The sequence below is a fragment of the Semicossyphus pulcher genome, unplaced genomic scaffold (genome assembly GCF_022749685.1).
Source record: "Semicossyphus pulcher isolate SPU_LCO1_2020_fin unplaced genomic scaffold, fSemPul1.0.p SCAF_9, whole genome shotgun sequence".
NCBI lineage: Eukaryota > Metazoa > Chordata > Actinopteri > Labriformes > Labridae > Semicossyphus > Semicossyphus pulcher.
This window is the reverse complement of record NW_027211770.1, coordinates 17,256,718-17,269,022: the sequence shown is the minus strand read 5'-3', so window position 1 is coordinate 17,269,022 and position 12,305 is coordinate 17,256,718. Positions and strand designations below refer to the sequence as shown.

The window sequence follows — 12,305 nt, the reverse complement described above, 5'->3', positions numbered from 1 at the left end:
TCCTTCAAGGCAGAATGTCTGATTGTTTGATGAGTATTGAAACGAGTTCTTCAGTCCTCTCAGAATCGCCTCGGTCAACATGTTGCAAACCATTTCCGACCTCCTGTCAACAGGCCGCAGCGACTGGCTCCAATTAAAACGTGAGGGAGGAAATGTGCAGGTCAGAACAGAGCCGCCGTGGCGACGAAGAAGCCGTTCGTATCATGTAATAAATTATCGCACAGTTTTTTGGATGAAGGCACATCCGTGTCCGCACTTCTCCTCTTGTTTCAGTCTCTCCACGGCTAACTGGAGCTCTTGAATTTGTTCACCACTTTCTTCTCCTTTACGCGCCGGTTCTGAAACCAGATTGTCACTTGTCTCTCTGTCAGATTTGTCTGCGCGGATATCCTCCTCCTTTTGTCCTTGGTGATGAATTTATTGGCGGCGTACTCCCTTTCCAACTCCTTCAGCTGCACCTTGGTGTATGGCACGCGCTTCTTTCTCCCCCGGCGGATTGAACTGTCTCCTCCGGATAAAGTGTCTGTGGAGGGGAAGGAGAATGTTATTACAGCTATTATATTTATTTTAATAAACCTTGGATCTTTTTTTGACCCCATATGCGCGTAATTAAATAGTTCCAGTGAGGAAACATCATATTTTTACATTGGACATTTAGATTCACATATTTGATTAGATTTTAACTGCATATCTCGATACATATCGCATATTTCTGTGCTAATAAAACAACAACAAAATACCTTGCAACGAGGATTTCCACAGAGGGTTTGACTGGGGCTGCTCCTTGGCGCAGTAAACTTGACCACTCCAGCCATTAGTGATGGCCCAGGGCTGGTAGGGCTCCATGGGCAGCAGAGACTCGTGCCTGGGCTCAGATGGAGCGCCGAGCGCAGGCACCACAGGGACGTCCAGGTAGCTGGGCTGATAGGGACCTGAAGAATAACCCTGATAAAACGCAAATTCCTTCGCCCTCGTTGAGAACTCCTCACCAGAGACGGATGAGTCCATGTATTTATCGCCGTAGCCAGAAGGCTGCGCGCACGCCTTGACGCTGCCGTGTGACATCCTGCACGGGTAATAACTGCTGCCAAAGTATCCATAAGGCAAAGATGCATTTGGAGAGCTCTGAGTGGCAGAACAGGGGCTGCACTGTTTGCCAGGCTCCCCCATGCCAGACACTGGCACCTCACTCGCAGTGTAGGTGGTGCTGGGAGCCAGCGAGGTTGGATGCGCTAACAAATTCCTGCACTGGTTTGCAGCAAAATTGCCTCCAGTAAATCCCTCCATGTTCTTGCTTCTTTCATCCAGGCCGCCGTCGTAGAGAAACATCACCGGGTCGATCCAGTGCGAGTGGAGGAGTAATGAAGCGGTCATAGCATGCCCTACATCCAGACGACCAACTCTTTTTCTAAATCCACTCAACTGAGCAGAGACAGGGACTCCGGCAGAGTAACGATACCAGCACGCCTGAGTACAGAAAGATCGCGAGGTTATTGGCCAGGGCCAAGCACGTGATATGCAAAGGAGATGATAAACGTCTAGACATCAGATAATGCAGATCGAGCTGCAGATTTCTGAAGATGTGCTGAACATCAGTGTATCCATGTTTTACGCAAAGGAGGCACAAGGGGATTTTTTCCCAAATAAAGTGATATTAAAATATCACACTAAGTAAAAGTAATTATAGGGCTATAGTGTCTATTGTATACAACACTCACAACATGATAATTCGATTATCATTGTATGATATAGGGCGTGAGAAAAAACGATGATTTATGCATGTATTTTAGGATAGAGTGGATGCGCAATTACGCGTGCCATTTTTGGTTCTTACTCAGGAGTAAAACTAAACACATTTCGGTGTGTAGATTCAAACTGATTTTGTTATAGAGGTAAATATTTAATCTTTCCTCATTTTTAGTTAAAGAGGCAGACTTTACCAGAATGTTCCATCATGTTAATAAATTATCTGAACTACTCTGTTGGGCGTAAAGTTCGACTTTTAAGCGTATTACGCAGACAGATTAAACAATAAATAATACACGCAGAACCTTGCGTAATGGATGCATTCATAAAAGGTTATTATAACAACATTAATGAGTTTAATCACCCTCACATTTGGCTCTGTGCTGGGTATTCGTAGACACTTGCTCAGGGTCCACAAAATACCAAAAGCATGCCACATTTGGCTGCACTCTTCCTCGTAAGGGTTGGACGCGGCTGGAGGCCAAGGTCAAGTTGAAAGTTGCAGTCTGGCCAAAGAGGCACCTTCGCCAGGAAACATGAAGAGAGAACACCGCTGAATGACGAACAGGAGGTTTAAAGAAAGTCTGGGCGGCTTTTTAAAAAGCAAACCACTTTAAAATGCCCGTTGCTCTTTATTTAATCCCATCAGACTTTGGTGATAAGAAAAAATAAATCATCTGGCATTAAATGATCGATCTGAAGCTCAAGTTGATTACATATTATAAATAAATATAAAGTCTGACTTATAGAGAATAAATGTTCCGTCAGCGAGCCTACTTGTTTTTGCATCCTGCGTAAAATGTCTCCCCGGGTGGTCTCTTGTTTTTCAAAGCAGAGCTAAAAGCAGTTTTGGGCCACATATATAACATATATAAACAAATCCTTCATTATGAAAGTGTCGCGCGAGAATAAAAATAAGATGCTGTTGTCGGTTCTGCCTCCATCTGGCTGTAAAACAGTCAGCTAAATATGGACGTGACGGTGAACATTGGTGTCAAACTAAATACTGTTCTAACTTCAAGAAATGGTTTTTGTTTTACATTTCTGGGGCGAGACCACAGACGCAGAGGAGTGTATACCCTTCCTAAATTTGAGTACCTTTTTATTTTTAATAGAGCTTTCCCACCTTTTGAGGCTGTAAATCTTTATGGGCCAAGTTCATAGCTCGTAGCAAAGAGAGCAGTGGAGAACATTTCAGGAGGAAGGCGGAATGTTTTATGTTTCTGAAGAAGTTCATGTCGGATTATTGGTTTTATTTAATTGTCATGATATTAGAACTCAAATGCTAATCCTGTTTTTTATTCACTACGAGCGTACACCGCATCCTGGATAGAAGATACCTGAAATGTGGCATGAAACAGATTTAGGTAAACGTGTGCTGGCTGGAGAGAATCAGCTGAGCCGCGTTGTTCACACATTAAAGGACGAGTGTCTTTAGAACAACACGCAGCAGCTGCAGGGAAAAGTTACATGAGCAGTTAAACATAACAAAGATGTGAATTCAGAAATGGACCATTAGCGGGTCATGTGGAAACATTTCATTTTCTCCCCCATTTCAATAAGCGGTCAGCCCAAACACACACTAAGCACATATTAACACGCATGCGCATGAGTATATTTACAATATAGAATAACAACAAAGATAATTCGTGTAGCCTATATTTGTCTTAAAATTGAGATGGTTTTTTTTTTAATGACGGTGGATAAAGGCAACTTTTGGGCGACTAAAAACTCGGACACGCAAACAGCCTTTTAAATGCAACACTGCATAAGTGTATATTTTAGGCGAGTAGTAAATGTAGGCATACAAATATAATATGACGTATACCATTGTCATTTGCTACTTTAATGAAATTAAAGGAAACATCTACAACTTATATAGCCTAATAATAGTATTACTAATAGTATTATCAATAACGATGATTGTATTTTGTGATTTGCAGTCTGACTGGTTTCTGGTGCTTTACGGTGCATTTCGCTTTTTTTTTTCTTTTAATACAGCACATTGGCTTTGTATTTGACAAAGAGGCAAACATTTAAACAACATATTCTACAACTGTCTCTGGTTTGAAAGCAAGAGGGAGAATATAAAACTGTCGCTTGTTGCGTTTGACTGGATTAGGGAAAAGACATTTTGTGACAAATCATCATCCGCACTTTTTTTCCCCACAGTCGAGCCCAACTTGTAGACGCAACCCAAAAACACGCACAATGACACATAGCCCACCATATATTTACATGTGATCAAACATGTAGATGGAATAAATGGAAATTACCATCTTGTTTACGCAACACACACAGATGAATGCTGAGCTTATTAAAAAGTGCTGCGCCGGGGGCTGATGCGCACCGCTGCAGCGGTAACTGCAGGGTTCTCTGTGTGTGTGATAGAGTCTGCTGGAGGCCTGAGACCAAAGCGCAGCTCTGTTTGCAGGACCGATCAGCAAGATGACAACGCAGCTCTTAGCCTACAGTGCTTAATGGACTTTTTATGGGTTTGTCTTGTGATCGCATGACCTCTGGCACCTTGGCCCCTCAGTGGCTCTTGGCACACTAGATCAGAAACATGCCGCCCTCCTGGTCCGGCCTAAGTGGGGACAGAACAGATCCACTTCCCCAAACTACCAAGACAGGCTGCATGACGGGAGAGTGCTCGCAAGTGTGTTTCATCGCTGTGGAGCGGGCACGGTGCAATAAACATTATAGTCTTCATTAGAGAGGAATTTCTAGCATCAGGGTGTGATTTTTTTGGATAATTTAGCTTTAACTGAAAAAAAAGAATCATTTGTGCCGGAGCAGTTTGGGCCTCGGGTTTTTCTGCCCGGCGTCCTGCCACTGCATCTGCTCTGCAGCCAAGCAGCTCCTGCAGGCAGATGTTTGTTCTACATTGTGTCGTGACAACGAAGCAGAGGGACACAGGACGCGGACAAGAACATTTGAAAGCGATTAAAGTAAAGCTGAGATACATGGAGGATATTGTACACTATGTCCAAATATGGCATTTGGAATTTAAATTGCAATTTCCCTCGAGAGTGTCCTGCATCCTCCTGCGTTTCCATGCAAGTGGTGGATGCACTCAGTTATTGTAGCTGCGTGCATGCAAAGCTCTTCCCTTTCACTCTATGAAGATAACTCAAGCAAATAACTGTTAGAAATTGCTTCAGTAATTTTTGAGAAACTTGTTAATACTTCATGTCGTCATCCAAATGTTCCAATTAAAGGAATGGATACGTTTTAGACCTGTGGCAAATTAATTATTCACAAAGTTTAAGACATCACAATTTGTCTTTATTTCCTAACAGGATATGATATTACAATCTTATCCCAGAGTAACGTTTCCAATGTCAAGAAAAAATAACCCCCAGAACAGAAGAGCAACATAAAGTAAAGATCACAAACAATAGATAAATATGTGGAGACTAAACCGAGCTTGCAGCCGTTTAGCCGTGACAAACAGATTAGTAGTTACCCCATGGATTCCCACCAAACTGTTTAGATCTGCAGAGCGCTCACTGTCACTGATGGACGATCTTTTGGAGCTTCTGTATATCTCATGATTTATTTAATTCTAGAAACTGAAAGGAGTGTTGCATTTTAAAGTAATCACACAGGAAACATGATTTCCTAGAGGAGAGAAGTGCACACATGATCTGTCACGCTGTGTTGGAGCTCTGTAGGCCTCATGTCTTTTACAACCTTGAAAAAAAAAAGAACACAGTCCTCCGGGTGAAATGCACCCTAACTACGCTATGTTAGTCCTGCGCAGGGTCGGGCCTGGCACGGCTGTGGACGGTGCGGAGAAGACATTACTGGCCCTCCTCCTCACGCAGGAACTGGAACACGGAGGAGAAGTCTTTACTGGCGTAACCGCGCGCGCACATCATACGGTACATCTGATGGGCTAAGGAGCCGAGGGGGATCGGAGTCTTTGTGCTGGTGGCCGTGTTCTGCGCGAGGCCCAGATCCTGAAAAAGCAAACATACATTAGAGGAACCAACGAGGCTGAAAATTAAACTCTTAAACCAAAACCGCCGGTCCTCATACCACAGGGAATTTTTCTTTATGTTGCAGTAATATGGGCTCTATTTCCTTTTAAGAGGGACGTAAACTCAACAGTTCACTGCATCATTTCAAGTGGTTTGACCCAAGATAGAAATTTTTATAACACTGTAACTTAATCCCTTACAGATGCATGATGTGCTGCACAGAAATGAGCCCGACTGACTTCTGGTGAATCTAATGTATACATAGCAGAGTATTTAAACATGAACAATCCTCCTAAAGTTAAATGTGCAGACATTTATTGTCTTTTTGTTCGAAAACCACAAAATGTCCTCCATTTTCTCCTACTGGGCACCACAAGGACTCACGTTTTAGAAAAACACTACCGTTAATATGTAGGGACCGAGAGAGCAAAGTGTTTCAGGTCATCGAACTGACCTTGGCCATCAGCTGGGTGCCGAAGCCTCCCTGGTAGTTGTTCCCAGACGGGACTCCCTCCATGACTCCGGGCACGGGGTTGTAGGTGTCACTGGACCAGCAGCGACCTGAACTCATGTTCAGGATCTTGGCCAATAGTTTAGGATCAAGACCAAGTCTGTGAGTGAAGATAAATGACATGTTACTTACACAAAATGTGTTGCTTTTGCAGCTATACTCATGATTTAAAATGAATATGTATTCTTTGTGACCAAGAGGGCGTTCACCTGATCCCCAAGTTCATCGTCTCTGAGGTCCCGATCATTCCAATAGCTAGAAGCATGTTGTTACAGATTTTAGCAGCCTGTAAACAAGATGATAGATTAGCATTCAGAAACTTAAGAGCCACAAAATGTTCATTGAACTACAATCATTACACTTCTAACTCTGAAGAATAGGAGATATGAGCTCACACCTGTCCGGTTCCAACCTGTCCGCAGTAAACCACATTGGCTCCCATGCAGCTCAGAAGCTCTTTGGCTGCAGTAAATTCCTCTTCTGCTCCTCCGACCATAAAAGTCAGTTTACCCGAACTGGCAGCGCCCACACCTGAGGATGAACCACGTGCAAGCATGCAGAGACGGTGGGTTTAAAGTGATTCTCTGAAAGTTTCACCAGTTACAAAGGCAGTGAAGAACAAGGCATGAGCTAAAAGAGATCCTTGTGAGTCACAGCGGCTTTGTCAACGAAGCTGGAAAAGAAGCCACAGTCCCTCCTGACAAAAGTTTGGTAAAATGTGGAGAAACTGGGTGTTTTTGACGCTTCACACTGAAGTTTATGTTTCTTGATCTTGAAAAGCTCCATGGGTCGTGTCTTGTGTTTTGTTTGCCAAAATATACAGACCCCATCCCCCCCACTCTACTGGTTAACAGAGCTTTCTTCAGAACATTGAGGTGCAGTTCAACCAAAATATGTTCGATAGGATGACACAAAGCTTCCCAAAAGAACAATTTATAATGGAGCTTTTAAATACATTTGTGGACAAACCTCTTATTTTAACTTTTAATGCGTTTGGAGTTCAAAACAGGTCTGTTTTAATTTGTAGTTTGGAACTACAAAAACTAATTTACAAAACATCAAATGGTAAAATATGTGTTTGATATTGTAGACGAGCACTTTGAAAATAAAATTTATAGAAATAATAAATAAATGTTGGGGACCTACTATGAACAGAATTACAATATGTCTCAAACACAAAGTACAATACTATAGTATACCATAGTTTCCCTGCAAGGTTAAATGTTACATATTAAAATAAAAATAATCTAAAAAAGAAGGTGATGTACAATAAACAGTAAATAATCACAGCCACTTAGGCTTTTAAAGCAAGTCTGTACAGTGTATCTTTAAATAAAATGAAGAAAAAGTTCCTTCAGCCCTCGTCAGATTTAGGAGCAGCTGTTTCTGGATCAATTTGTCCATTTGACGATGCATTCAGGTTCACACGAGGTTAAAATCTCAGTCATATACAAAATAACCAGGTGCAAGACACATGAGTGCCAAGACATTAACCAGCGAAGTCTTATAATTAATCCTAAAGTTTACAGGAAGCCAATGGAAAGAGGCCAAAGAGGGTGTAATGTTTTCCCCTCCCTCGTTCTTCTGAAGAGTCAAGCAAGCAGCGTTTTGTACTAACTGGAATATACGATGACTGTGCTGCTGGAACAAAGCGTGGGATACAATAGTCAGACAAAGGAGTATTGAAAGCATGTGTAATGGTGTAAAAATCATACAGTAAGATTTCCTGACTTGGTTAACATGTCACTGTGGTAATGTTTCAAAATGCTGTGTGATCAGATGAAACACAAAACTCTTAACTTCTGATTAAATCACATTGTAGAGATTCACAGACATCTAATGTGAGGATTTTACAGGCTATTAAATCAAATCAGACAGAATGTCTATTTCCTGCTCTTGAGAGGGACACTAACTACACACAACACCTTTTTGTTAAAATACTAAAGCTGTCAGAAAGCAGCCGAAGCCGTCCTCTCAACTGTGCAAAGGCTAAAACTTCACAGATTGAAATGCAGAAACTTTAAAACTAGAGAAGGACTGCTGCTGACTATCTGAGAAGGTGTTTCTGCTACCTAATTAAGTAACTGAAGTAAGAATTCCAGTCTGAAGAAAAATGAAAGATGCCAGTTATCTCTGGTCCTTCCATTTTTTTTTCACACGTATAAAGAACTGTCAGACACATGCTGACTCAATTACCACCATGTGTGCTTTCATGTTTTAACCAAACTGGATGAAACAGTCACTGCCATGTTACTGCACTTCTTTTGATTTCTCGTTCCCCACTGCAGAAGTTTAAAAAGCTTCATTTAGGAGATGAAGCCCTGAGATTGACTTGATGTATCAAAGTATGACACATACTGCAGTTTGCACTGGTTAAACTACAGCGGCCACACACACACACACACACACACACAAGTTCAAGGCAGAAAGCTGGACAACTTTAATCCACGTGCACTACAGCAGGACGGAAGCATATAAATCATTACTAATCTTTAAGGCCAGGCTGTAAAAATAGCCAAAATCAATTCAAACGTTGACGTTGAAGAGGCCGAGTTCAAACAAACTGTGTCTGTGTGGACCCCCAAGAAAGTCAGAGGACACACACTTTAAAACTAGGAACATTTGTGCAACGCTGCTCTTCCTCCTCTCCCTACCATAGATGCTGTTAGCGCTTATAAATCAACCAAACAAGAGGCAACAGAGGATTGCCACCTTTAAAAGAAATTTGTGCAGAAATACAGGTGTCTATTTAAGGGAATAAGAGTCCCCTTTTTGCATTTAACACATCCGATATGTATGCTTTAATACATCTCAGAACTCCTGATCACACACGGTAGATTGGTGAATCTACCTTTCCAACTATTGGTATAAATGATTTACTTAAATCAACTTTGTATAAGCACAAATGGCAAAAATCACTGGAAATACCTCCACATATGTGAATGTATTCTCCTCTTCTCTCCCCCAATAGTTAACTAAATATATTTGAGATTTAAGCCCTTTTAACATTCCACCACAGCGGCATAACGCAACTCCACTGTTATGCTACCGTTGCCATTTTAAATAAGACAAAGCAACGCCAGCGTAAATGCAGTGTGTGTTTTTTTACAAAGAGTTCAGGAATTGCTGAAGCAAAATGCGCACAAGGTATAATCAAAGAGCACATGCTTCACATACACACACAGCGCTGTTCCGCCCTGCTGGCTCTGCTGTTTACACTGATGCCGTTTCGCCTCTTGTTACACCTCTGTTACTGCCTCCGATGCGGGCTCAGAGGTGGAACGATATAACCCCACCAGTCCTCCTGCGTGCAGTTTACATTGAAGATGAGGTGTAACAGAGGCGTAATAAGCCCACCTTGAACTGGCAGTGTAAAAGGGGGCTTCAGATTGTTTTAATGATTAATTTTCTTAATACCTTATGTTCATAAACACTTTAACCAGTGAGGTATGTTATCAAAAGGTTTTGGACCATACTCTCAGTTGCCTATTAATTGAACTCTGTATTTGTTCATCCATTTATTTCAGTGAGGCTCGAAAATTAGAGTAATGCAGCACAACTGACAAAGTCAAAACATGACTTTGTCAAAGTCAAAACATCTTAATGTAAATAAAGGCTACCTCAGAAACTGATAACCAAGTGTATGTCTTTCAAAAGTGTATAGTAATATATATTGTATATAAAAATGTAAAGGTTACCTCCTGATACAGGTGCATCCATGAAAACTGCCCCCGTCTTCTCAGCAGCAGCAGCCATCTCCTTAGAAACAGCAGGGTCAATGGTGCTGGAGTCAATGAGCAGGGAGCCTTTCTTTACCTTTCTGTTAAAAAAAATAAAGCACACAATTCAGAACACCATTCATGACTTTAATCCATGAGGTAACTTAGTAAAAGATAGAACAATGCTTACTTTAGAATGCCATTGGGTCCAGTGTACACATCTATGACATTGGGACTAGAGGGGAGCATGGTGATAATGCGGTCAGCCTTGTCTGCTACCTCAGCAGGATTATCCACAATCTGAGAAAAAAGACCAAACATTAGGGGGTAAGAAGACAATACGATTGTGAAAATCTAAAAGTATGTATATTTAAAACTCTAACCTGAGCTCCCAGCTCTTGCAGTTCCTTGCAGGACTCCGGGAACACATCTGTAGCAATGACTGGGTAACCGTGCTTCAGCAGGTTCTTTGCCATCGGGTTTCCCATATTGCCCAGACCAACAAACCCCACCTGTGTCTTGGAGGCCAAAGACCTTGTGGAGACTACAACATACCGGCCAAGTGGATTAATTATATAATCACACAGCATATACAAGGATACTCAAGGTCAATAATGCTTGTCCACTGTAGGTGCCTAATTTATCCTGACATTGTTGAGTAAGATCTTAAAGTGGTGAATTTCTATTTTTGTATGTTTGTAAATAATAAAAATTAAACATTTTCTCTTCATAAGGAATATAAAACCTTGTTGATGTGACGTGTCTCCAGGTTCAAGAGTTCCGTATTTAAATTTCATTGAGGAATTGAATTCAAACACATTTGTCCCTCTGTGCCAAAGTCATCAGATCGATTGGCACCCAAGCCCTTTTAAAATATTTATTAAGCTATTACATGATAACAGAAACACACATTTTATTGTAGTTTTAAGAAATAACTTAAACTCCTTTAGTTTTTCTTCACACAAAATGACACAAAGATATAATGTGAGGTTGTTTAACTACCATTTGTTAACTTATGTACCGTATATATACAATATTACTCGGTGTTTTAACGGAACGAGCATGCGCAGAGGATACATAAATAGTGATAATTTGTTTCTAGGTAAAAAAGAATACGATGCTTAAGTTGGCCTTTTCAGAAGCTCTTCTGTTGAAGTGGCTACAAAGAGCCACCTCCATCTTTAAACAAACAATATAATTTGACACAGTGCAGAGTGACTGACATTACATAATGTACCTCTAACAAAAAGTCAGCTTACAGAAGGACACAAGAGCATATCATGGCAATATTCACCATTCAGCGTTTTGAAATATTGAACTCGAAACGCATTGGTTGATAGCACGTAGCTCGGACAAACGACCCGGTACGCAAACAAGACGTAATTCTAACAGAAAAGCTCCCGAACCAGTAAATTGTGAGCTGAAGCCCCTGCAAGAGACGCTAGCGAACATTAACTCAAACTTCTATTCAAACATTCCAAGCAAAAGTAGTGTTTTCATGTCACAAAGAGGCTTAAAGTAACAACTTGAGCTTCTAAAGTAAGTGCAGCGACGTGCATTTTGTGTACATGGTGTTAGTTTGTTCTCCTTACCATACGCAAAGTCAACATGCCTGCAACACCTTCCAACTAGGTACCGAGACCCTCTCAACACAGCGGCCATGCTTCTTTCCTCTGGACTTACGTATGACGTAGAACAACGTACATTATTGGCGGCTTTTCTCTCCAATCAAATCATAGACATGCGCAACACGGCCCCCCGTATTCAGCCACTGAGCTGAGGGGGAGGGCCTTGGATTTATAGGCGTTTTCATTTCCACAAATATTTTTTAGACTTATTTTTAATTGTGCTTATATCTGACTTTACATATCCCGATAATAATAGGAATCTTCTGAGTCTACTACTACTCTTTCAGTCTTCGGCATTCAAAACTGCCCCAAATTAAAAGCATTAGCTTTAGCAACATAATGTACGTGAAATACTAGAAGTATATCTACACATCTTTTGTATATTTCATGATATAAGACACTTATGTTTAAGCATTTCATTTCATATATTGGTTTTTCATAAAAATGAAACCATAGTTTATCATTACGTTGAAGTTGGTTTTGACATGTAAAATCTCTTTTTAGGCTACAAACTTAGCCCTAACCAACTTTTGACATTGAGCAGAAGTAAAAATAAACTATAGTACAAAAGAATTAGTAAATTTCCAAAAGTTATTAAGCATCCACATTCAAAAGATAACTCTAAGATTATACTATACCGTATAATAATTATATAATCTGTATCATAATAGTCCTTGTTCATATAATGTCTCCATAATAAATTCATAATAATATT

At 40.9% G+C, this 12,305-nt stretch overlaps 2 protein-coding genes across 2 annotated transcripts; both read right to left on the bottom strand.

The window, feature by feature from the left end:
* Positions 1-284: 284 nt before the first annotated feature.
* Positions 285-1,374, bottom strand: hoxa13b (homeobox A13b). Its single transcript, XM_069656307.1, has 2 exons — positions 741-1,374; positions 285-523 (listed from the first exon to the last, which is right to left on the bottom strand). Exons 1-2 carry the CDS (start codon positions 1,372-1,374, stop codon positions 285-287), a joined length of 873 nt encoding a protein of 290 aa, XP_069512408.1.
* Positions 1,375-5,022: 3,648 nt separating this feature from the next.
* On the bottom strand, positions 5,023-11,627 carry hibadhb (3-hydroxyisobutyrate dehydrogenase b). The gene is made up of 8 exons (XM_069655745.1): positions 11,555-11,627; positions 10,346-10,506; positions 10,153-10,262; positions 9,942-10,063; positions 6,641-6,774; positions 6,453-6,529; positions 6,187-6,343; positions 5,023-5,711 (listed from the first exon to the last, which is right to left on the bottom strand). Exons 1-8 carry the CDS (start codon positions 11,622-11,624, stop codon positions 5,553-5,555), a joined length of 990 nt encoding a protein of 329 aa, XP_069511846.1. The 5' UTR covers positions 11,625-11,627; the 3' UTR covers positions 5,023-5,552.
* Between the last annotated feature and the right edge of the window lie 678 nt (positions 11,628-12,305).